General features: G+C 39.9%; 1 protein-coding gene across 1 annotated transcript in view; it reads left to right on the top strand.

Annotated features, from left to right (window-relative positions):
• mre11a (MRE11 homolog A, double strand break repair nuclease) overlaps window positions 1-26,519 on the top strand; it is a 72,668-nt gene extending 46,149 nt beyond the window's left edge. The window contains exons 15-19 of the mRNA XM_063053841.1: window positions 3,790-3,894; window positions 5,833-5,879; window positions 13,545-13,612; window positions 18,395-18,485; window positions 25,998-26,519. Of these exons, the coding sequence (XP_062909911.1) occupies window positions 3,790-3,894; window positions 5,833-5,879; window positions 13,545-13,612; window positions 18,395-18,485; window positions 25,998-26,051 (365 nt within the window). The 3' untranslated portion in view covers window positions 26,052-26,519. The remainder of the gene's footprint in view (window positions 1-3,789; window positions 3,895-5,832; window positions 5,880-13,544; window positions 13,613-18,394; window positions 18,486-25,997) is intronic.
• Window positions 26,520-27,624: the final 1,105 nt, after the last annotated feature.

Genomic DNA, 27,624 nt, shown 5'->3' on the forward strand with positions numbered 1-27,624 from the left:
ATAACTTCATTTATTAATCTCTCATAAGGTGCTATGTTCGCGGAATTCCTCTAAACTGGTTGAGTCAGGTAATCAGTATCACTTCAGGTAATCAAAATCGCTCCAGATAATCAGTCAGACCAAATGTTAGGAATTGCTTTTAATAGTATATAAGCAGCACTGTACTTTAATGGGCTTTCGGGCAACCATGAATAGGCTAAACATGCTTCTGGTCTGTGAGGTTCATGTAAAAAGAAAGTGTACATTAAATATTTGGATCATTACGATTACTGATTAACAGAGGATTATTCTGGCAAGTCCATTGTTCCCTGATTGTGGCAGCACATAAATTGGGTAACGAAGAGGGCGTATGACATAGTTGTTTTATCATTAGAGTGTTGACTAAACAGTCAGGAAGTCATGTTACGTTTGTCTAAAACTTTGGTGAGGCATATTTGGAGCATTCTGGTTCCCACACACACCACAGGAACGATGTGGAGGACTTGGAAGGGATGCAGAAGAAATTCATCAAAGTGTTATCTGGATTTGAGACTGTTGGAGGAAAGGCTGAATACACTTGGATAGTTTTCTGTGGAGTGTGGGACGCTGACAGGTGTTGTGACAGAAGTGTATAAAATTATGAGAGGCGTAGATGGAGTAGAGAGTCAAGAGTCTTTTTCCTGGGGTGGAAATGTCGAAAACAAGGTGATATACAACAAACAAGTTAAATTTATTATCAAAGTACATGTATCTCACCATGTACAACCTGAGATTTATTTTTTTTTTCGGGCATACTCAGAAAATCCAAGAAACATAATAGAATCAATGAAAGACTGCACCCAACAGGATGGACAAACAACAAACAATGCAAATACAAGAGAAAAAAATAATAAATAAGTAAGCAATAAATATGGAGAACATGAGATGAAGAGTACTTGAAAGTGAATCCATAAATTGTGGGAACGTTTCGGTGAAGTTATCCCAACTGGTTCAAGAGCCTGATGGTTGAGTGGTAATAACTGTTCCTGAACCTGGTGCTGTGGGTCCTGAGGCTCCTGTACCACCATCCTGATGGCAGCAGTGAAAAGAGAGCATGGCCAGGGTGGTGGGGTTCCTTGATGATGGATGCTGCTTTCCTGTGATAGTGCTCTGTGTAGATGTGGTGAGTAGTGGAGAGGGCTTTACCGATGATGGACTGGGCTGTGTCCACTAATTATGTAGAATTTTCCGTTCAAGGGCATTTGTGTTTCCATACCAGGCCATGATACAACCAGTTAATATACCCTCCAACACATCTATAGAAGTTTGTCGAAGTTTTAGATGTTTTGCTGAATCTTCGCAAACTTCTAAGGATGTATATGCACTGCCGTGCTTTCTTCGTAGTTGCACTCATGTGCTGGGCCCAGAAATTTAAAGCAGCTGACCCTCTCCACTTCCGATCCTCCAATGAGGACTGACTCATGGACCTCTGGTTTCCTCCTCCTGAAGTCAATATTCAGCTCCTTGGTCTTGCTGACATTGAGTGAGAGGTGGCTGTTGTGGCATCACTCAGCTAGATTTTCAACCTCCCTCCTATATGCTGATTCATCGCCACCTTTGATTTGACCAATGATGATGGTGTCCTCAGCAAACAAATATGGCATTGGAGCTGTGCTTAGCCTTACATTCATAAGTATAAAGCAAGTACAGTGAGGGGCTAAGCACACAGCCTCGTGGTGTACCTGTACTGATGGAGATTGTGGAGAAGATATTGTTGCCAATCTGAGCTGACCAGGATCTGCAAGTGAGGAAATGGAGCATCCTATTGCTCAAGAAGGTATTGAGACCAAGGTCTTGATGCATATTGATTAGTTTTGAGAGGATGATGGTACTGAATGCTGGCTGTTGTCGATAAAGAGCATCCTGATCTATGCATCTTTACTATCCAGATGTTCCAGGGTTGAGTGAAGAGCCAATGAAATGGCATCTGCTGTGAACCTGTTGTGACAGTAGGCAAAATTGGAGCAAATCCAAGTTGTTTCTCAGGCAGGAGTTGATATATTTCATCAACAACCACTGGAAGAACTTCATCACAGTGGATGTTAATGCTAGTGGATGATAGTTATTGAGGCAGGTCGCTATGTTCTTCGGCACCTGTATAATTGAAGCCTGCTAGAAGCAGGTGGGTACTTAGACTGCCACAGTGAGAGATTAAAGCTGTTGGTGAACACACCAGCCAGTTGATCAGCACAGGTCTTTAGTACTCAGCCAGGTACCCTGTCTGGGTCAGATGCTTTCTATGTGTTCACCCTCTTGCAGGATGCTCTCTTCCTGGCCTCAGAGACAGGAATCACAAGGTCATCGGGGGCTGTGGAAGTTTGGTGAATGATTTTGAGGGGACACACTCGTCTATAACTGCTATAATAAAGTCTGTGACAACCATGGTGTTTTCATTCAGATCCACAGATGAGTCATTGAACATGGCCCAGCCCACTGACTTGAAGCATTCCCTACACCCCCACGCCCCCCCGACCGAAACTTTGTTGTCCTGATCTCTGAAGCCTTGCTCTTTAGCCTCTGCCTGTATGCAGGTGGGAGGACAGCCAAGTGATCAGATTTCCCGAAATGTGCCTGGGCTTGGAACAGATGGAGTGGATGTAGCTTTCAGGAGAGAGGAGGAAAGTTAATGAGGCAAATTTTTCTTCCACTGAGAGTAGTGGATATCTGGATTGCTCTTCCAGGGGAGGTGGTAGAGGCAGATGAAATAGCCTGTTTAAGAGACATTTAGATGTGTACATGGACAGTGGTGACCAGAGGGATGTAGACCACGTACTGGACAGATGGATCAGTCTCGATTTGCATTGTGGGCTGTATGGCCTGTGCCTGTTCTGTATTGATTGTTCTATGTACTTTCAAATTAATGCAGACTTTTTCCAACTCATGATCTGATTCAAATACCACTTGAAGGCCTGAAGAGAGTTCTCACATTATAAGCCACCTTTTGTGGCTGTTTTCTCTATCAGCTTCAAGTCTAATTTTGTCAGCATCTGAAGTCTTAACAATTTTAATCATGTCCATATGGCCATGTACAAACATCTCTTACTCTCACACTTCAGATCTAGGAAAATAGTATTTATAACAAGTTTTATTGAAGAAAATGTCTTGCACTGTAGTTTTCTTTGAGAGACAGCTTCTGTCAATTTGCACATGAAGCAGTGTTACTATCCATAGAGCAGTCAACAGACGTGATCCAAATTTTATAGTATGTACAGCCTTCAAATATCAATGATAATAAATAATGTTATATATTTTATGTTTTATGTCTTAATCATATAAATATATTTCTTTCTGTCTCATAAGAGCACTGTGCATATTTTTTTTATCGAGAATGCACTTCATCCTTTGCACCTTTGGAAAAAGTGCTGTGATATACAGTGATTTGTGAAGCAGGCAAGCACCAGACCAACATCACTGTCACTCACCTACCTTGAAATTTAAACATCAGATTGTTTTGTAACTTCTATTGTCTATATATGTTTTCTTTTGATTAGTTGATTCATTATTAATTATTTTCCAAATCAATCAGAATTGTTTGCATTTAAAAGAATTGTAACTTGATTACCTGGCCAACTATATATACAGTATGTTCATTTATAACTTGATATGCAAAATGCTTAATCATGCACGTAAAACATTTCTTTGTCTTATTTAACAGCTGCTGTCAAAGTAAAATAATTTTGGGCTACTCTGGGGTCACAACATTTTTTTGTGATTATGATATAATAATCTGAAATTTATAAGCTAACATGATTTTCTCTTATGACTCACTAGGAAGCAGTGGAAGGGAAACCAGCAAAGAATCAAAGGCTCCCAGCAGCAGCAAGGCATACAAGGCTCCAGTAGTTACACAAGCAAAAAGTGTACTAATCACAGAAGGTAGACAAAAGTGTAATCCAGTCACTGAAGATGCCTTGTATATTGGAGTGTAATATGTAATTCTTTTATGCCAAGCTTTTTCTTTTTTTTCCTGATGTAGTTATCTTCATTATAGAAGGTATAAAATAGTGCTATTACATAACATGATATTAATTATGTTTACATAACATTATTTTTATTATATGCAATAACTGATTCAATGAAAGTGAATTTAAAATTAGTTACCATAAGATTCTTGTTCTTTGGATTCGGCCCTTACTCATCCATGTGGCTCATAGTGCCATCGAACACTATAACACAGAAACAGGCCCTTCAGCCCATCTAGTCCATGCCAAACTACAAACGTATTAATCTCATTGACCTGCACCTGGACTATAGCCCCCAACACCCCTCCCAACCATGTATCGAACCAAATTTCTTTTTAGATGATTGAAATCGAATCCACGTCCACTATTTCTGCTCGCAGCTCATTCTACACTCTCACCACTTTCCGAGTAAAAAAGTTCCCCCTCGTGTTCCTCTTAAACATTTCACCTTTCACTCTTAACCCGTGACCTCTAGTCTCATCCAACCTCAGTGGAAAAAGCGTGCTTGCATTTACCTTATCTATACTCATAATTTTGTAGACCTTTATCAAATCTCCCTTTATTCTTCTACGCTCCAGGGAATGAAGTCCTCACCTATTCAGCCTTTCCCTACAACTCAGGTCCTCAAGTCCTGGCAGCATCCTTGTAAATTTTGTGTGCACTCTTTCAATCTTATTTACATATTTCCTATAGGTAGGTGACTAAAACTGCATACAATACTCCAGATTTAGCCTTGCCAGCATCTTATATATTTCAACATAACATGTCAACTCTTGTACTCAAAACATTGATTTATGGTTTATGAAGGCCTTTTGTTCTGACAGGAGCACACAAACTCTACTCCTAAAATTTCACTTTCGAAGGCCGTCCAAGTACGGTAAATCTTTGCCAGACATCAAGCTGTCCCAATCCACACTTGCCAGATCCTTTCTGATACCATTAAAATTGGCCGTTCTCCAATTTAGAATGTCAACCTGAGGTCCAGACCTATCCTTCTCCATAATTACTGTATCTTGAAGCTAATGGCATTATAATCACTAGCTGCAAAGCGTTCTCCTGCGCAAACTTCTGTCACCTTCCCTGTCTCATTCCTTAATAGGAATTCTAGAGCTTCATGTACCAGTTAAGGAAACTTTCCTGAACGCATTTGACAAACTATCCCATCCAGCCCTTTTACAGAATGGGAGTCCTAACCAATATGTGGAAAGTTAAAATCATCTACTGTCACAACCGTATGTTTCTTGCAACAGTCTGTGGTTTCTCTACAAAGTTACTTCTCTAAATCCTGCAGTCTTTTGGGTGGCCTGTAATATTAATTAATGTGGTCACCCCTTTCCTATTCCTCAGTTCTAATCATATAGCCTCAGTAGATGAGCTCTGCAGTCTGTCCTGTCTGAGCCCAGACATGACATATTCCCTGACTAGTAATGCCACCCTCTTGCTCTATCACGTCAAAAGCAACGGAGTCCTGGAACACTGAGCTGCCAGTCCTGCCCCTCCCTCAACCAAGTCTCACTAATGGCTACAATGTGGTAATTCCATGTGCTCATCTGCCTTTCCTACAATACTCCTTACATTAAAATATACACATAAGGGATGCCTGCCAATTTTATCTGTGGAGTTGTTGAAGTAGTACAAATCATGCTGAATAGATACTTTTCAATACTGAAGTTTATTGCTTTAAGTGTGATGATCTTGAGCAGTCTTGCCGGACATCAATGTAAATTATGTATTCTAGTTTTGTTGAAATAATTATAGTTTTTGAAGCTGCTTGTTTACACAAGGCTGCTGCAGAATACAACTTTCCACCATTGTACAGAACATTACCACTGACCAAATTTTTCTTTACCAGCTTTTAAAGCAGCAAGCCAGCGGCAAGCATGGACCCCACCCATAGAGGTACAGTATTTAATCTCTTGTTAAATATTTAGTATTTATCTTTAATGTTTTCAACTTGATACAATGTTGCTGGGAAACAGGAGTTAAGTACAGTCATTCTGTCAGTTGGACAGCTGATGGGGAACATAAGGAACCAGCCAGGGAAAGGAACAGGGTGAAGCAGGATCTAAAAGGAGAAAAAAAGAGTGGGGAGGGGGAATGGAAGAAAGAAGTTGTTTGTACTTTTGAGCTGTCCTCCTCTTCATTGAGCTGTGCTCTGTTACTTTCCTGCAGACTTTAATTTTTATCTTGGTTTGGGAAGCTATTCCTCCAGTCCTATAGTTTTCATCATTTTTCATTGAAGTAGTGGCTTTGTATTCATTCGTTTAGGCTGAGGATTGGCTGATGGTGAGAGAAGGGGGTGGGATTTGAAACTGACCTCTTTGGAGATGGAGTAGTAAAGATGACCAAAAAGTCATCTTTATATGATTCTATTGCAAAAAAAATTGAATGCAAGAGCATTTGCAATCATATTGAGCCCTGATGAGAGGTCACCTGAAATATTGTGCATAAGGGTAATTCCCTACATAACTACGATTATGTTGACAATAGAGGGATTTCAATGAAGATTCACTAGATTGGTTCCTGGGAAGAAGATTTTGACCTATATGGGGAAGTTAAGCAGTTTGGGCATTTAAGATTAGTTCTCATTCTTCCATTGACGTATACAGGGTTTGAAAAAGTAGCTATTTCCCCTGCTGCGAAATTTCAAACAAGAGATCTCAGTCTCAAATTAAAGCAATGGTCATTCAGCACTGAGATGGGAAGAAACTTAGAGGATAGTATATGTCTGGAATTCTCAACCCAGCATTGTCATGGTCATGGTCATGGCCATGGACAGTCACTGCACGTTCAAGACGGGTTTCTGGGTCACTACAGGTGTAGGTTTAGGACAGGAAAGTGGCACTGACATTAAAGGTTAATGATGACTGTGACGGCCAGTTCTAACAAATCAATTGCCGCTGATAGCAACCTAGCACGGGTTGTTATCCTTGAATGACACGCCCTCTAGTCACTCCAGTAATGATGTTCCAAAAGTCAAAGAACTGTATTCAATCCTTTATTAGCAACTAGCAAACGTATACGGTCTTGAAGCAATGAAACAAGCGTAACTAAGCATAAGTGGTTAATAAAAGATGTGACATCAGTCAGTCCCCAGCTCCAAACTGTCCAGAACAAAGCACAAATATGTAACTTACTCCCTTTGCTTCTACCACAGCCCCACTCACATGACTAGTTACTATAATACACGTAATAACCACGCAAGACCAAATACAATGCAGATAGAAAACAGATGAATGGCTCCTACATTCCAGCCCCCTAATTATTATAATAATAATTACAGCTACATGCTGTCAAAACACATGAGACATGAAATCTTAACATTCACATAAATATCCTCTTTCTGGTAAGTGGTCTATTCTGGATCGTGATCTTCTCTTGACAGACCAGATTGTCCCTCTTGACTGCATTCAGAAAAATCTTTCTTGAATTGCTGCTGCCAAAGCTCATCCAAGTGCAAAACTGAAATCCTGTTAACTGTCAGCTCTGGCCGAGCGTGGTCTCTTCTGCCACCACCATGGTCTCCTTTCAATGTTCCATTAACAGTCCATCCCAACATTGTTCTGATTGCATAGTGTTAATCATTAACACTGCAAATCACTTGCACCAGCTCCAATACTTCAGGCACGTTCTCCACAATCAGCAGCTCCATTTCTGACTCCATTTCCAGCAAATGAATATGCTTCTGGTGAGACCATTCCTGAAGATCTTCTGACAGGAATGTTTCCTTTCTGGACAGGCATATGTTCCTGCGTACGGATTTTAGGCGGTTCACAATAGTTTACACTAGGCTAGCCACTTCCAATCCTGAAACGATGTAGCTATTCGCAACCTTGTCTTGACCCATGGTGCATAAGAGAATGGGTGTTCCTTTTCCTGTCAGGTCGAGCTTGTTCATGAAGCTCACTGTGCTGAACACTGCTGTACTTCCTTGATGTAGGAAAGCATAAGCAACCACTGTCTTGTTACTCTTAGACTTCACCTGATATAGAAAGTTTACAATCATGATCGTGTGTTGGCGTGTGGCCAAATCGTTAAGGCGTTCATCTAGTGATTTGAAGGTCGCTAGTTCGAGCCTTTGCTGAGGCAGCGTGTGTGTCCTTGAGCAAGGCACTTAACCACACATTGCTCTGTGATGACACCGGTGCCAAGCTGTGGGTCCTAATGCCCTTCCCTTGGACAACATCGGTGGCATGGAGAGGGGAGACTTGCAGCATGGGCAACTGCCAGTCTTCCATACAACCTTGCCCAGGCCTACGCCCTGGAAACCTTCCAAGGTGCAAATCCATGGTCTCATGAGACTAATGGATGCCTATAACAATCATGATCACCAGCCCCTGTAAGGCCAATAGAAACCAGGGCATTTCTTGCTGCTTTGTTTGATTCTTTCACATCCGTTATTTATTTATCTTTTATTATTATTAGTAATTTTTTTCTCACTCTCCTTTTTCTCCCTCTGTCCCTCTCATTACCTCTGTCCCTCTCATTATATTCTTTGCCCATCCTCTGGGCTTCCCCGCTACCTCTTTCTTTCCCCCTAGGCCTCCCGTCCGTCCCATGATCCTCTCCTATCCCTTTTGCCAATCAACTTTCCAGCTCTTAGCTCCATCCCTTCCCGCTCCTGTCTTCTCCTATCATTTCGGATCTCCCCCTCCCGCTTTCAAATCTCTTACTATCTCTTCTTTCAGTTATAATCATAGTTATACTTTATTGATCCTGGGGGAAATTAGTTTTCGTTACAGTTGCACCATAAGTAATTAAATAGTAATAAAACCATAAATAGTTAAATAGTAATATGTAAATTATGCCAGGAAATAAGTCCAGGACCAGCCTATTGGCTCAGGGTGTCTCACCCTCCAGGAGAGGAGTTGTAAAGTTTGATGGCCACAGGCAGGAATGACTTCCTATGACACTCTGTGTTGCATCTCGGTGGAATGAGTCTCTGGCTGAATGTACTCCTGTGCCCAACCAGTACATTATGTAGTGGATGGGAGACATTGTCCAAGATGGCATGCAACTTGGACAGCATCCTCTTTTCAGACACCACCATCAGAGAGTCCAGTTCCATCCCCACAACATCACTGGCCTTACGAATGAGTTTGTTGATTCTGTTGGTGTCTGCTACCCTCAGCCTGCTGCCCCAGCACACAATAGCAAACATGATCGCACTGGCCACCACAAACTCGTAGAACATCCTCAGCATCGTCTGGCAGATGTTAAAGAACCTCAGTCTCCTCAGGAAATAGAGAGGGCTCTGACCCTTCTTGCAGACAGCCTCAGTGTTCTTTGACCAGTCCAGTTTATTGTCAATTTGTATCCCCAGGTATTTGTAATCCTCCACCATGTCCACACTGACCCCCTGGATGGAAACAGGGGTCACCGGTATCTTAGCTCTCCTCAGGTCTACCACCAGCTCCTTAGTCTTTTTCACATTAAGCTGCAGGTAATTCTGCTCACACCATGTGACAAAGTTTCCTACCGTAGCCCTGTATTCAGCCTCATCTCCCTTGCTGATGCATCCAACTATGGCAGAGTCATCAGAAAACTTCTGAAGATGACAAGACTCTGTGCAGTAATTGAAATCCGAGGTGTAAATGGTGAAGAGAAAGGCCTGACGAAGGGTCTCGGCCCGAAACGTCGACTCTACCTCTTCCTAGAGATGCTGCCAGGCCTGCTGCGTTCACCAGTAATTTTTATGTGTGTTGTTTGAAGTTACAACATCTGCAGATTTCCTTGTGTTTGCCCTTCAGCTTTAGAACGAATTTGTGACCTAGTCTTGTTCACACCTTTGCTTACTGCCGGTGGTGTAGTCTCTCATATATTTCCATACATCGGATGTGTAGAAATCTTCACTTGTTTTTTTGATAAGCTCAGCAAGGTCGGTGAAAGTAACCTTAAAGGCAGAACATCCCTAATCCCTTTACCCCTAATCATATAAGGCAACTTCTTTACATTTGATATACTAATCAGCCTGTCCTGCTCTCGCATATACTGAACATCTCCCACTGCATTACAATAGCCTCTTAAGAAAAAGGCTGTGGTCTCGAAGAATGTTCACATCTTCTGATTTGATATGCAGCCAAGAAAGAGCCTTTTCCACGTAGGCTGATGCAATTTTATGCTCATTACCAAAATGTTCTCATAGTAAAAGCCTTTTAGATAAGCTAACCTCCGGTTGGCTTACTAGCAACTTCTGACAGTCTCTCTAGGGCGATCTGTAAAGAACTGTTCAAGAAAATAGAGACGGTTGTCATAATTATCAGTCTTGCCTTCAATGCTATTCTTGAAAGCTCTCATAAATGAATGAGACTGCAGTGGATCGCCATCGATGATTTGAATCAGTATTTTAGTAGTGTGTTGGTATTGCACCACTAAGCTTGCTATTTTCTTTTGTGTCCTTATGACCTCCGGTGTACTATTTAGACTTTTGTCATCTGAAACACGAGTGTCATCAAACTGTAAATTAATGTCCTTAGAAGCACCTTGTGCTATTGGATATGGCATAGGTTCAGAGTGCCTCCTTGGTGCAGGCTGAGGGTGAACATCCTGAACTATCCCTAGGCATCCAAGCTCAGGGCTCATAGACTTTTGAGGAGCAAGTGTATCCACATTGACATCGAGTATGTTGGATTTTCTCTGTGCCATGTCAACATAGGAATTCACACCATAGAACTGTCCTGCTGGAGCACGTTTAGGTCCCGTAGCACTTAAAGTCTTCATCGTTTTCACTCTGAACATCTTAGCTACAATTTTTTCCTGCAACTTAAGCTGCTCCTTTCGTCTCCATAACTGTTTTTTCAGCTGCTCTTTTCCTTTTCACAGCTGCTCCTCTTGCTCTTCCAATGCATGTTTGTCTTTCAATAATTGTTGCTGTGCGAATGATGCAGATAAATTGGCCTCCATTTTAATGCGTGCCAAGGAGGTATCAGATGTATGGGATGCTCTGCTAGCACGCACGTTAGACGCAGTGTCTTCAGGGTACATGTCATCCTGAAGATCAGCAGTTTTATACGTAGTCAAAGCATGCCCTGTGGCTCTATAAATATTTTCATTTCCTCCAACAATTTGACCTTCAACATCATATGTTTGTTTCAACCATTGCTCAGCCGCTGCCGTGACTGTATTAATAAGAGTGTCAATATTTACATAGCTTTTTGTTTATCTTGCTCTGAGGTAGACATTAAAGACAACAGCAAGTTATGTTGCTTAGCAACATCTTCATGAAGACTTTTTTAAATCATCCAAATGAGACTGCACTTGCGAGACATTTTGCTTTTCTTGTAAAAGACTTCTAATTAACGGCATTAAATCTTTAATCTTCTTAACAATTTTATAGTAGTCCTTCCGAACATTGTCAGTTGTAGTTCCCAAAGCTTCCCAGTAAGTTTAATTTCTCTTTTAGTCCTGACCTCAAGGTCACTGCATCCAGCTTGACTTGTGCTGTATTCCAAGTGTGTGAACCAGACTGTTGGCCAGAAAGAACTACAGTCCACAAATCAGTGAACTTGAATGAATCAAGGACAGTAGAAGCAGACAGACCAATTGTCTTTGTTCTTGCCATGAGGTCAAAGGAGATGGAGATCGCCATTTTGTGAAGTAGCTTGGTGTCCTCCACTTTGTGAACTAAAGTTGCTTGGCTTGATTAATGTTTTAAAGTGGACACAATGATGCTCCAGGTAGTCTGCTAGACTAGGGATCATTTCCAAAAAAGAAGTTACTTGTGAGGTGATCTTTGCTTGTGCATACTTGCAGGTTTTTGATTGTTGGGGTCTGTGTCTACCCTGAGTGATTCGAAACACCATTCTAAACTGTGTTCCAAACCCATATACACAGAATGAATCAACAAAAGGTTGTTGCTTGCCACAAGCCGCTACTGGCTGCAGTGCTTCTAATTTCGCAGTCATGTCCGAATGCTGATGTTTGTTTGGTATAACTATTGAAATATTTTGTTGACAGAATATAGCGGTCAATTCTTGCAAGTCATTTGCCACTGTTACTGACATAACACGAGTTGTTATCCTTGTATGACACACCCTCCAATCACTCTAGTAATGATGTTACAAAAGTCGAAGAACTGCATTCGATCCCTTATTAGCAACTACCAAACATACATAAGACCATAAGACATAGGAGCAGAATTAGGCCATTTGGCCCATCGAGTCTGCTCCGCGATTCAATCATGGCTGATCCTTTCTTTCCCCTTCTCAGCCCCACTCCCCAGCCTTCTCCCTGTAACCTTTGGTGTAGTGTCCACTCAAGAACCTATCAAGCTCTGCCTTAAATACACCCTTATCCAATCTTAAAGCAATGAAAATTAAGCGTAACTAAGTGAAAATTAAGCAGTCAGAAAAAGATCTGACATCCGTCGGTCTCCAGCTCCAAATTGCCCAGAATAAAGCACAGATATGTAACTTGCTTTTACCATGCCCCTACTCACGTGACTAGATACCATAATACACATAATAAATGCACAACACAGAAAACAGGTGCATGGCTCCTACAGTGGCCTTAGGAATAGCAAATAATCAGCAAAGGCCAAAACCTAGCTATAGGAATTTTTTTTTTGGTTATTAATTGGTACTGGTTTATTATTGCCATATGTACCAAGGGACAGTGAAAAGCTTGTCTTGCATACTGTTTATACAGATTAAGTTATTACATAGTGCATTGAGCTGGAATAGGGTGAAACAACAATGCAAAATGAAGTGTAACAGCTAAGGAGAAAGTGCACTCTACGTTTTAGGAGCATCTTCTCCCCCCCCCCCCCCCGCAGCAGATTTCTGAATTGACAGTTAATCTATGTACACTACCTCAATTTTTGTTTGCTCGTTTATTTTGCACTACCTATTTAATTTAATTTTAAAAGATGTATTTCTTATTGCAAGTTTTAGTTCTTTTATGATTATGTATTGCAATGTACTGCTGCCACAAAACAACAAATTTCACAACATACGTCATTGTGTTAAACCTGATTCTGAAGTGAAGGACAAAAGAGCTGAAAGGTATGAGTTAAGGGAAAAGAAGAAATGGCCTCAGAGAGAAGTAGGAAACAAGTGTAGAAAGCTCTATTATGTTTTTTTAAGGAAAATCACAGGAGTATAAATTTGTCAGCTGACATAGCAAACTAAGAGCACATAGGGGTATGCTCTCTTTTCATAATCTCCACGGTTCGTAAATCCAATCCGTGAGGCTATTACATCCACCTCCCTTGGTGGTGATGGGGAATGATTGTACTTAAGCTACAGGTTTCTCATATATTACCACAGTATCAGCTATTTGTGAACTGAAATTGCGTGATAATTCATTACAAAGTGAACATTTAACTACATTTAACTTTGATACTGAATTTTGCAACATACTGAGATTTTACTCAAAGTGTAATTATTGAGGCAAATAATTTTCTGCAAAAGCTTTTATATTTTGCAATCCACACTTTTTAAAATCAAACTTTATTTTTGCAGTATGGCATCAGAAACACAAAATTAAGTATAATCAAAATTAAGTATAAACTTACAGATATTTAGAACTTTAAAATGGGCATATGTTAATTTTTGCACTTTGCAGGTTATAAGTAGTGATGATTCAGATATGGAAATTGTTTCTTCATGTAGTTCTTCAAAGCCAAATCAAAGGTATGTATGCTATGCATGTCTTCAAAACTGTGGGATAATAACTTTTAATGATAAGTACATTTTACTGGAAATTCAGAGATACATCCTTCCTGATACATTAAAAATTATAACATTGTACTGGTTTAATGTAAAATTGTGGTTACATTTTACATATACTTAATGCAAACTAAAATTAAATCAACATGCATGACAACAAGTAGATATCAAAAGAACATAGTAACTGATGATGATGTTCACAGCAGCCATAGTATTCCATTGCTCTCCCTGAAGGATATTTAATATAAATATAATGTAATATAATTTACATTCTGTTTTGAGGAGATAGTAATAATTTTAAGAACAAATGAAGGTAATTGAAAAGCATTTTCAATTTAGAATAAGTTCTGTTTGGTTCCAGCTTTTGTGAAATATTGTGAATAAAAAATGTGCATGAGCAGCAAACCTGAACCAAAATACAAAGATAGGATTTGTGTTTGTTTTATCTGTACAGTCCAGATGAAAATGTTCAAATTACCACAACACATCTTGGATTTTAAAGGCATGCTGTGTTGAGTTTAAATCAGATTTTCTATCATCTTTAAAGATGATTTAAAAAAAATCAGTCTCATCGATGAAATTATTAACAATCCCTCAATGTAATAATGAGAATTCCAAATGCTCGTTGATTGAAACCATATAAAGAAGGCCTTTAAATTGATCATGAACTTAAACAGGTTATAAATACCTGATATCCCTAGAAATTGAATTAAGAACACCAGTGTAAAATGTAAACATTCAGAATAGTTCCTGTTAGCTTCAGTGACTTTGAGATGTGGTTGCACAGAGGTGGAGGACCAGGTGCATTCAGTTGTTTATTATCAAGTTATTTTCAACTTTATTAATAAATATTCTTGAATACATTAGTGAATATCTTTTAAATACAAGCAGAAAAATAATTTTGATTATTTAAGCAAGTTGCTGTGGTCCATGGAAGATTCTAAAGTTGTGATGTCATAAATGCTTTTAAGCAAACAACATGAAATCTAAACTATTTAGAGCCGGGGTCCCCAACCTTTTTCGCACTGCAGACCGGTTTCATATTGACAATATTCTTGCGGACCGGCTGTCCGGGGGGCGGGGGGCGGGTGGAGGTGGTAGAGTTGCCAACGAACAAGAGTAGCAGTCGAATACGTTGGGTTTACCCCCAAGAAAGACTACAATGACCATGAAGCCTTGCGCGGGCACCAGTGTGCATGCGTGATTTGCGCATGCGTGTATGTGCCCATTTTTTCTACGGATCGTTTTTGGCGGGGTTTCTGTTCGGGGGGTTGTTAATCATGAACGCAATATAGGTGATAAGTGGCTAATACACTCAATTTCGTTTCTAAAAGAGTTTCTCTAACAAATTTAATATTAAACACACAGCGCATATTTTCCTCGCATGAATATAGCGATAAGTCAATTATCAGGGGAACCTGAAGTAAGTGTTGAACGAACTTCCAGTAGAAGTGGTAGAGGCAGGTTCGATATTATCATTTAAAGAAAAATTGGATAGGTATATAGACAGGAAAGGAATGGAGGGTTATGGGCTGAGTGCAGGTCGGCGGGATTAGGTGAGAGTAGCGTTCGGCATGGACTAGAAGGGCCGAGATGGCCTGTTTCCGTGCTGTAATTGTTATATGGTTATATAAGTCAATAGCATCATAACATTTTAAGTAACGTTTGGATATTAAACACACAGCACATATTTTCCCCGTATGACAATATAAAATCGTTGCAACACACCAATATCGCTGAACCAGTGGGAGCCCTGGGCTTGTTTTCCTGCAACAAGACGGTTCTTTCGAGGGGTGACGGGAGACAGCAATACTCGAAGGAGGTTCCTTATGTCCAGTCTATTCCGCATTTTAGTTTTCGTTGCTTATTGCAGAGATATGTTGGAAATGGAAGCAACATTTTCAGTGCTTTCGTGGCTATCTCAGGATATTTAGCCTTGACTTTGATCCAGAATGCCAGCAGAGATGTTATGTCAAATATGCTTTTCAGCCCGCCATCATTTGCAAGCTCGAGGAGTTGATCTCCTTCCCGCGCTGACATGGATGACGCGTGCGTAATGGCTCAACAGTGGCCGTGACAAGGAATGAGGAAAGGTCCAGCTGACTCCTATCGCCAAATCATATCGTTTCCTCGCAGCCTGGTAACGCATGGTTTGCGGCCCGGTGGTTGGGGACTGCTGATTTAGAGCAACTTTCCCCATATTTCCCAGTTGTCAGTAAAGCAGAAACTTATCCCACAAGGTGGGAAAAGCAGGAGTTCAGTCAATTTGCATTAATGTAATATGTTCTATTTTCAAGAAAGTCTTCACTTATCTGCCAGAATGTCGTAATAGGCACTTCAACCACTTCTTGCAGTGTAAGAAAAGTCACCAAATTCTATATACTACTGCATTAATTCTACCTACAGAATCGCTACAAAGACAAGAGGTATATAATAAAATGGCCACTGAGTTTATATTTGTGACGTTGTGTTGTAGCATGTCTACTTCAAGATTTGACATGTTATGCATCTAGAGATGCTTTTTTTCACACTACTTTTGTAATGTGTGATTATTTGAGTTACAGTCACCTTCCTGTCAGTGTGGCCATTCTCCTCTGACCTCTCTCATTAAAAATGTTTTTGGCCACAAAAATACTGCTCACTGGATTGTTTTTGTTTGGTTTTCACACCATTCTCCTAAATGCTAGAGATTGTTGTGCGTGAAAATTCCAGGAGATCAGCAGTTTCTGAGATAATCAAACCAGCCCATCTTGCACCAACAATTATTCCACCGTCAAAGTCACTTAGAACACATTTTTTCCCAATTCTGATGTTTGTTCTGAACATCAACTGAATATCTTGACCGTGTCTACATGGTTTTTGTGTCCTGAGTTCTGCCACATGATTATCAGGTTAGATGTTTCCATTAAGGAACAGGTGTGCAGATCTACCTTATAAAGTTGCCACTGAGTGTGCATTTTGCAATTTAAATGTAACAGATTTCGTACTAAAGAGTTTTTCATAATACTGACTTTTCTCTGGCAGCTCCCAGAAATATTGTTATGGTGTCCTAGTATGATAGCAATACCTACGTTGGGTTACTGTTTATTGACAGCAGCTCAGCATTCAACACAACCATACCCTCCATTCTAATCAACAAACTCCCAAACGTGTACCTTCCTCTGCAACTGGATCCTTGACTTCCTCACCAAGAGACCACAGTCTGTGCAGGTCAGAAATAACATCTGCTCCTGAATGGCAGTCAACACTGGTGCTGCTCAAGGATTTGTGCTTAGCCCACTGCTCCACTCTCTCTACACCCACAACTGTGTGGCTCAAATGGCATCCATGAATTTGCTGACGACACAACTATAGTTGGCAGAATTTCAGATCAGTTTGGTTGAGTGGTGTCGCAACAACTTTGCACTCAATGTCAGTAAGATCAAGGAATTAGTTGTGAACTTCAGGAAGGGGAAGTTGAGGAAACACACACCAGTCCTCATCGGGGGATCAGCAGTGGAAGGGGTGAGCAATGTCAACATCTCTGAAGATCTGTCCTGGACCCAACATATTGATGCAATTACAAAGAAGCACAGCAGCAATGTTTCATTAGGAGTTTGAGAAGTATTAATATGTCCCCAGAGATGCTCGCAAATTTCTCCAGGTGTACCGTGGAGAGCATTCTAACTGGTTGCATCACTGTCTGGTATAGAGGGGCCACTGAACAGGATCAGAAAGCTGTAAACTCATCCAGCTTGATCATGGGCACCTGCCTCTCCAGCAACCAGGCCGTCTTCAAGGATTGATGCTTCAAAAAGGCAGCATCCATCATTAACGACCCCCATCACCCAGGACATGGCTTCTCATTGCTACCATCAAGCAGGGGGTAAAGGAGCTTGGAGCCACATGTGTTATTTACAGTTTCTTTTCACAATAATATTTACTGTAATTTATAGCCTTTGTTATTCTGCATTGCAATGTGCTGCTGCTGCGGAACGACATATCTTACAACATAGAATGCCAGATATTACACCTGATTCTCATTCCATAAATTGTCGGTGTTTTTATTAAGCTGAGTTCCTTCATCTGTCCTTTGACATGCATCTTAGAATAGATTTTTCTTTACAAGTACCTGGTGTTGTTTGACATGGATGCTATGGTTGATGGGTTATGAATCTGCTCCAAGTTTCATGTCTTTTGGAGAAAATGAGGTTCTTTCCCAGAGACACTAACTTAGGAGTAAATGATAGAACTAATTGTTTTGTTAAATAGTTCCATTTTAAAGCAGCCCTTGTATTTCATTCACGGGAATTGGGCTAGCTTATGAAAATTAAATGAGGGAATGGCACAAGGACTATTTTGTCAGAACCTCTGACCTAAGAGGAAAAGGTAGCTAGGAATTTCTATTTTTATATTTTGTTCAGTTTGACATAATTGCACATAACTTGTTTCTGATTGCAGTTCTGCCCATGCTGTTACTCCTGCGGCTTTCTTTCAAAAATCAAGTTATGATCAGTGTATCCTACAGATAGGTGCAGATTGCTGAGCAATTCTGTTCATGTTTTGATAGCCATAAGCAGTAATCTTTTTAATGTAAAGTCTGCATGATGTACATTTATGGCCAATGTACAGTATTAACTGTTAGGTGCATGCATTAAAACAAAAACATTCAAACCCTAATCTTATTTGGGCTTCAACATAGTCTCCTTTGAATGTTATGTGGTAAGGAAACTAAATACAGTTGCTGTTCTTATTTCATTTGTAAAGGACTTCAAGTACGTCAGAATCTTTCAGTAACAGAGGCCCACAAAACTCCTCTAAAGGAGTAAATTTTTGTGATGATGAAGACGATGATGAGGTAATTTTATTTATCTTCTCTGTAAACTAATCAAGGTAATGGTTTCCTTTTGTGCCTTTTTCTGTTTTAAACCTTCCTCATCCATTTTGCAATGATTGCTTTCCATTTTCAAAACCTCAAATATACTGCTGTTTCCTTTAGCTTCTAAACGACTGACCTGTCTCCAGCCTCTCTTTCAATCCCCTAAATCCATCCTCCAAAATCTATATTTCCTTCAGCTTTTATATTTGTATATCTCCAAGCAGGTTCCTGATTCTTATCAAAGCTGCAGAAGTTATTTGGTGTGATTGTGGTAAAACTTTGTTTTCAGTTTGTGTGCTGGCTTTGATACAGTTGATGTCATTGTGGTCCAAAGCCTGTCACTCGGCTGGGTAGTTCTGTTTTGCCTGGTTCCATTCGTTTGATAGTCAGAGTTCTTTGGTGCTCTCCTATTTCAACTTCACATCCTAGCTGTTGATGACATTAGACAATAAGAAAAAAAACTCTAACTAACCAATGTCACACTCAATCCGGCCACAGTCTCTGATTGTTACATTGCGTATGGCAGCCCTGGATGAATAGAATTCTCCCCTATCTAACTATTAGGAAGACTGAAGCCATGAGATTGGTTCATGCTTGATTTATTTTTCTGGTTCTGTGGGACCCATTCATCCCTGAAGCTTGACAAAGAAGTTGTTCTACAGAAGCAGTTAGATCTCAGGTAAGCAGTCATGATCCTGAAATGTCCTGATACCTCTTTGGCAATTTATTGCTGTAAAAATATATTTGAACAGTTTTTAAATGTTTCAGATGATCAGGGCATTTAAAGCAATGGAAAGGAATCCAGATAATTTTTTTAAAAGTCCTTAAGAGCAAATTTATAAACATTAAATTAAGCCGAGAGGTGAGATAGCAAGTGGCGTATTCAGCATTTTCTTTTTGTGTTTTAACTCTCTGCAACACCTGTAATGAGCAATTCATGGCTTTTATATCTGGCTTTATTTGATTTCTCTCTCTCTCCAAATGCTCTCATTGATCTTAGCAGCCAGGTGGCCTTTTATACAGCACCTGACCATAACAACCATCCTGTCAGAAATATTCCCTTTATCCTGTCCTGTCCTACCCTCCACCCATAGCAACTTAAAGCTAGCTTGTTTTTGTTTTCACTCTCCCAGTTCTGATAGGATGGCAGTGTGGCTCAGTTGGTTGTGCTGCTTTCCTTCAGCTCCAGTGGCCTAGGCTCAGTGCTGACCTGGTGTGAAGTTAGCACGTTCTGTGACAGTGTGAGTTTCCTCTGGTCTAGTTTTCCTCCCACTGGTTTTGTAGGTCAAATGGAACTGGTGCATGATTGAGAGGTCGAACCTGCAGAAGTTGGTGGAATGTGGTGGTGGTGGGGGTGGGTTAATGTAAATGGGTTGATACACTCTCATTGGGCTGAAGTGTCTTCAAGCTAAAATGTTAACCTTTCTCTTTCCATGAATGCTGCCTGACCCCGATGTTTCCAGCATTTACAGCTTTATTTCAGAGTTTATTTTAAAAAATCATTCTTTAAAACCTATGCCATTTTAGTTATTTCCTTCTATAGTTTAATTTAAAATGTTTGAAGGCCCTTTGAAGTTCTTTGTGATATGTATTTGTATTGACGTACAGAGGCAAGTTGTTAATCAAGGATTCCTTCACCCGTAATCTGAGTTACTGCTAAGCATAAGTAACTTTGCACATTGCTGAAGAATCACTTAACTTTAAAATGTAACAGTGCATTTTATCTCAAGTTGTCACACACGTTGATTGTTTAATTGAATAAATGACTTGGAAAGTATACTCACGGTTGCATTGTTACATTATTTATCTTTTAAATGAGGCCCTAAATTGAGGTTTTGGCTGCCTAATTGGGTGGATATGAAATATTCTGGGTCAGATTTCTGCAGGTTCCCTTTTATTCTGGACAAGTTTTACTCCTTATCCAGTCATACACCAGATTAATTGGCAAATTCATCTCCTTTGCTACTTTAGATTTTTTTCTGTACCAAAGCTGACTTTCTCTTCCCATCTGAAAGTTGGATATTAATTATGTAATTCATTGTCTGTGAAATATTTTGCGATATCCTGAAGGACTGAGCCAGTGCATTAGGATAATAGAAGTAGCTTTTCTCAGCCAAATTCAGCACAAAATTATGGTTATATATCATTATGTGCTGTGCCATATGACGTGGGCAATCATGATCTATCCATGACTATGATTGTTGGCAAATTTTTCTACAGAAGTGGTTTGCCATTACCAGCTTCTGGGCAGTGTCTTTACAAGACGGATGACTCCAGCCATTAACACTCTTCAGAGATTGTCTGCCTGGCATCTGAGGTCACATTAGCACAACTTGTGATCTGCACCAGCTGCTCATATGACCACCCACCACCTGCTCCCGTGGTCTCACATGACCCTGATCGGAGGGGCTAAGCAGCTTGCCCAAGGGTGACCTGCTGGTTAGTGGAGGGAAGGAGTGCCTTACACCTCCTTTGGTAGGGACGTATGTCCAGCCTGTCACTGTGCTGGCATCCCATTCCATTCAAAAATAAGAAAGAAGTGATAACATGGAAAGCAGATGTTTTCATTTAGCCTGGATACGTAGGCAGTTGGAATTTAGGCTGGGTGACAAATCCAATTGGCCTTTGACCATCTGGAGATTGTGATCTCTCTGAGAGCCCTCTGCACCCTGTACATGGGTGCACCACTTTTCTTCTGCCTGCTTTGTAGTTTATGGATGCCTGATTTATAGACAGTCCATCCATACGAACAACTGTTTGGGAGACTGGCAGGATGGATAGGCATGGATCGGCATGGCTGCAGGTGTCTTCTGTTGGGTGGAAGTGGACATTTCTGCATGCCTTCTTTGCCCATTCACCCAACCCCTGAGCTGCAGCAACTGGTCCAAACAGAGTTGAGAGCACCGAGAAGACTCACTTGCCCACGCGGTCAGCCACTGAAGCTGGCTGGCACCAGCTCTTCCTGTGCCTGCTCACACTTCTACCATGACTTTTATTTGACCCTCTTCCACATTATGCTTTTGTTCCTTTCATTTCTAAGAACTGTTTGAGGTACAAGCATGTATTGGGAACAGAACCCTGTCTTAATCTGGGAAGGATCCGTTACTAGTTTTTAATTGTGTCATAAACATGAGGTGGCTTCTGTGCCATTTAAAAGGATCCTTGGCTGCAGTCAATTAAAATAATTTTATGGTTGCGTTACGTTACAGTTTTGGATCCCGCAACCCGCCTGGGCCATGAGGTCGCTGTACAGATGAGCGCTGCACAGATGAGAGTTGTCTCCATCTCTCACAGTTGTGGACGAGTGCCTTGGTTGTAGCACAGCTCTCTCCGGTCCACTCTGCAATGTTGTCTGCCCATTTCTCCCTCTGTCTGCCCCTTTTTCTTTTTCCTTGCACCATTTCCTGCAGAATAGTCTTTTATAGTCCACTTGATCATGTTATGTGGCCATAACATCTCAGTTTCCTCTCTACTATGGACAGTAGATCTTTGTAGAGTCTCATGTGCTGGGTGATGGTTCTTCATACTTCGTCGTTTGAGACATGGTCTGTATAGGAGATGCCAAGGAGCCTTCTGAAGTCTCTCATTTCTGTTGCCTGTATCTCTTTTTTCCCACAGGCAGTAGAAAAGAAATAATTTTACTTCTGCAATTCAGGGGTCTTTTAGTTTACATTATATGGGTGTTGTAGTCTCTATTATTTTAACCTGTTCCTATGTTCGAACCACTGTGAAAATAGTTGCATATTGTTAACAAAAACATTTATGACACCTTGATATCTCAAAAGTGGTGTAGAGTCAATGGAGTACTTAAGAAGTAAATTGTCTGTAGAAATGAGGGTGAATTTTAATCATCCCATAAACAACAATGAGATCCATGAGATATAATAATCAAGTAATCTATTTTTGTGATATTGGTTGTGGGATTAATGTGACAAGGACATTTGGGGAAAATTCCTGTGCTCTACTTTAACGTAATCCCATTGCGTTCGTAGCATTTAAGTTTGAGCCATGTGGCGTCTTGGTTTGAAGTCTCATTCAAAGGTTGCACTTCTAACAGTGCAGCACTCCCTCAGTGCTGCAATGAAGTGTCGGCGCAGATCTGTGCTCAAATATCTGGAGCAGGACTTGCCATTCACAATCTTCTGATTTGGGTCACTGGTCACAACTATGGTGTTTTGAGTGACACAGCTATTTTTTTTTCAAATTAAACATTGATTCTTTTTTTAATTCTCTGCCCTCAGGAGCAGCTTTTTAATAATCCTCTGCTGCAAGGGAATTAGTGAGTTGTGACTGGATTTCCTCCAGCATGTGAATATGGAATGAGATGACTGATGTTGTTACATTAATAAAAGATGCCAGCTTGATAAGTAACACAAATTTCCGCACCCATATCCTATTAAATTTATAAATGAGTCTTATTTCAGTTTCTTAACTTTAATATTAAAAACAAACTCCATTTTAAGGCTCAAAGTTCAATAAACTGTAAATTATACTTAACAACAAACCAAACCAGACTTAATTAAATATATGGAATTGAAAGTGTTAGCCTGGAACAAATTGTTGTGTTATTAAAATTCCTGAATAAAAGAGCATTGTTAACTATGTGTCATTATAAAATATGAAAACAGTTCAGTTAGTCATTAATTTACCCTTTGCCTAAGAATATAGAGTGAGATAACTGACTCATGGTGTCATTTAATGAAAACTAACTTCTTCTTAACCATAGAGACTATTAATTAGAGACTATCTAATGCCCCACCTCCCCCCATACCCCATCTGTTATTTATTTATTTATATACACACATCTTTTTCTCTCTCTCCTTTTTCTTCCTCTGTCCCCCTCACTATACCCCTTGCCCATCCTCTGGGCTTCCCCCCTCCTTCTTTTCTTTCTCCCTGGGCCTTCTGTCGCATGATCCTCTCATGTCCCCTTTTGCCAATCACCTGTCCAGCTCTTGGCTCCATCCCTCCCCCTCCTGTCTTCTTCTATCATTTCAGATCTCCCCCTCCCCCTCCCACTTTCAAATCTCTTACTAGCTCTTCCTTCAGTTAGTCCTGACGAAGGGTCTTGGCCCGAAACGTCGACTGTACCTCTTCCTAGAGATGCTGCCTGGCCTGCTGCGTTCACTAGCAACTTTTATGTGTGTTGCTTGAAATTCCAGCATCTGCAGATTTCCTCGTTCTGTTTTGATACTTGGCATGTACCTTCCACTGTTTTATCTTGTTACTTAATGTATATCATAAACTGTGCATAAACTTGTATTCTTACAGTGCATTTTTAATTGTGCAAACCATTGCTTGCAGCTGTACTTTTATAATAGATATTTGTATTTCTGTACTATATTTGAAATAGTATATTTGACGAGTATCACATTTAGTTTTGTTATATGGCGAGTCCAGTGTTTACACTTAACACAACATTTAGACTCAATGTTAGACTGATTATTTTGATGCAGTGTAGACAACAGTTGCCTTGAGAGAAACCTCCATGATTGTGGTTGGATCTATTTATCAATTAAGTCCTTGTATGTGAGTTTGATGCATTAAATGTATGTAGTAGTTTTCATTAATTTTCAACTAGCCTGGACAAGAAGGCATTTATGCATCATTTGTCACCAATTATCTTTTGGGCTCTTAAATTTGTTTCAGGATCACTTTACAATTCCAATCTAGAAATCTTTAATACTAATTTAGCAAGAGCTGAATTGAATCGAATTGACTTTATTTCTTACGTCCTTCACATACATGAGGAGTAAAAATCTTTTACATTACGCCTGTCTAAATGTGCAATGTGCAATCATAGTAATTTATAATAAATAGAACAGTCAGTGCAGCATAGAAATACATTCAAATCAGCATGAGTTAACCAGTCTGATGTCCCGGTGGAAGAAGCTGTCCTGGAGCCTGTAGGTCCTGGCTTTTATGCTGACGTACCATTTCCCGGATGGTAGCAGCTGAAATAGATTGTGGTTGGGGTGACTCGGGTCCCCAATGATCCTTCGGGCCCTTTTTTCACACCTGTCTTTGTAAATGTCCTGAATCATGGGAAGTTCACAACTACAGATGCTCTGGGCTGCCCGCATCACTCTCTGCAGAGTCCTACGATTGAGGGAGTTGCCCAGTGCTGCTGGGTTTCATGGGCAATGAGCCTCAAGTATTTCTGCATTGGTTACAAATATGCAAACGGGGGAAGGAAACAGAGCTCTGTTTAGATTATTTAAATGCAGCTAACCTATGGAGAGTGGTGAACAGAGAGAACGAATTTTAACAATGATCTAGAGGGGGCCAAATATGTTCCCTGAATACTGATTCAGACATAGCCTGAGAGGGAAGATGTAGTTTTTGCCTTCCCAGCCAAGGAAAAGCAAAAACCTCACCACCCCAAGCATTACCTCAGAAGTAATTTTTACTTGCAGTATATGTGGGGAGGTTGTTGTTTGTCCACTGGTCTATTACTGCAACCTGAATGATTTTCCTTTTCTTTATCTCCTGTGCCCACACCTGAGACCCAGGTGCAGAATTCAAACTGATGGATTAACAAAATTATTACATTAAGTGATTCTTTCTTATAGTTGAAATGCTAAATAAAAGTCTTCCAGATGTTTCCACTGTGCTATTTCCATAAGATCAAGGTTGTCCTGATGTTGTCATCCCTTGTGGAACTTTGGTACAGTTGGCAGTATAAGCAGTGGCAGCTAAGAAATGTTTAATCAATCATGGTGTACTTTGGGACATCTACAAATGCAAAAGATAGTATAACTAGATGTTATTTCTGGCATTAAGCCCTGTTTAAAATCGATCTATTTGATCAAGGATTGTCATTTAATTCCAATCTATTCTCCTTCAGCTTTGCGGTTTTTCTTGCTCCTGTGAAAACCTCAGATTTTTAAATATTCTATATTAAAGCCTGATGTAAATGCAAATTGTAGTGGCATAGTACCAAAATTGAAGAATTGTTATTTGAAGCCATATAAAGAAATGTTTCAGTCATAGGGTGATTCTGTTAACTTCAAGCTATCCCTTAAAGTTATATAATTTAGAAGTTGTTGGAACTAAATAATATATTTCTACAATGATTTATAAATTTTGTTCTTTTAATAGGCTTAATCAAACTTTTGAGTGTGTTGGAAATTTGTGCATGTAGTTAACTTGCTGTGAATAAATTGAGTTAACTGAAACAGTAATGTTGATGAAAAGAGACTTGTCATATCTCAGCACTTTGCCTCTTCCTCACTACCTGCTTTTATTATTTTAAGGCACATTCAGTTTTTTTCCATGAAGTGATGTTACAGCTTATCTACCTTTGATTGACCATGCGCCATGCATGACCACAGTGTTTAAGTTGTCCCTTTAAGATACAGATATTTAATACATTTAGATTTCAAACTCTGGATATCATAACCTTACGGCTATTAACTGATTACAATTTCTGATTGTACAAAATTCTACAAAGTGAGACTAATTTTATCAATGCATTATGTTTGTACCCAGGACGAATATGATCCCTTTAAAAGTTCTGCAAACTCAAGAAGAGGCAACAGATAACTTGTCAATCCTCGGGATTGTGCTGCCGTTTACATTCTGGATCAATTTTGTTGTTAAGAATTTGATTCAGTATCAATGCTCTTGTATAACAATGTTTAAACAGATTTTAAAATAAAAGCACGTATCATTTGTATGTTGATACACAGTATTAGATGTGAATACTTTTTTGTGAGTATATTAAGAAATCTGATCCACTCTGAATCGATCTCCTTAAGAAGTCTTATTATTTGAAAGCTTCAGCATGATGCCTCTAAAATAGTCTCCAGCTACCCTGAGATTTTGTTATAATTAATCGGATAACCTGTCAATTACAAAAAAGTCTTGTCAGTGGCCAGTGGATCTGCAATGAATAATCAAATATAAATTACTGATGCAATTAAAATACGAGAGGTGACTGATAAGTTCGTGGCCTAAGGTAGAAGGAGTCAATTTTAGAAAATGTAGCACATTTATTTTTCAACATAGTCCCCTCCTACATTTACACACTTAGTCCAGCGATCATGGAGCATACGGATCCCTTCTTTGTAGAAGTCGGCGTCTTGGACCTCCAGAAAGTGGTCTGCAGCAGGGGTGATTGATAAGTTCGTGGCCTAAGGTAGAAGGAGATGAGTTATTAACTTCAAACTTTCTGCATTTTCACTCAAAGAGTTGAACTGCACGTGCATGTAACGAGAGCAGTATAACTCATCTCCTTCTACCGTAGGCCATGAACTTATCAATCGCCCCTGCTATGGACCACCTGGAGGTCCAAGACACCTCATTACATGCTTGTGCAGTTCAACTCTTTGAGTGATAATGCAGAAAGTTTGAAGTAAATAACTCAGCACCTACCTTAGGCCACGAACTTATCAATCACCCCTGCTGTGGACTACATCTACAAAGAAGGGATCCGTATGCTCCATGACCGCTGGGCTGAGTGTGTACATGTAGGAGGGGACTACGTTGAAAAATAAATGTGCTAGGTTTTCTAAAATTGACTCCTTTTACCTTAGGCCACGAACTTATCAATCACCCCCCCCCCGTAAAATTGCAATATGATTTGTGTGATGAAGGCCTGTTTCTCTCTGCCATTCATTAATTAACCTTGCATATAAATAGCCCCTTGTTTGGAATTATACATGCATCATCTTCACTTTTGTTTTGAAATAGAAATGTTGATCATCTTGCATCATTTAGTGCAAAATGTTATTTACTTAACCTGATTTTTTTTCAGGTAAAAAGTAATTGGTTTAAAAATGCAGTATTAAGATGTGAATTGTGTTAACAGTTAATCTGTTGAAAGTTGGCTTGACTTGTTGAATACATATAAATAATTGTGTCAAAGGCTGTTAATGTTCTGACTGTATTTTTGATCGAATGAAAGACTGACTTCATGTAAAAATGTTTTAACTGTGAAGTTTTGGGTAAGAAATAATTAGTGTACGAAAAAAATACTATTAAAATGGTACAAAAGATCAGATTTATGAATATTTTCTGAAAAGACTTTTGTAATTCCTCTCTCTACATCAGTGCCAGACTGCCAGAGTGTTCTGGAGGTGGAAGCAACAAAGCAAGTAAAGGTGGTTTAGTACTT

The sequence above is a fragment of the Mobula hypostoma genome, chromosome 7 (assembly GCF_963921235.1).
Source record: "Mobula hypostoma chromosome 7, sMobHyp1.1, whole genome shotgun sequence".
Taxonomy (NCBI): Eukaryota; Metazoa; Chordata; class Chondrichthyes; order Myliobatiformes; family Myliobatidae; genus Mobula; species Mobula hypostoma.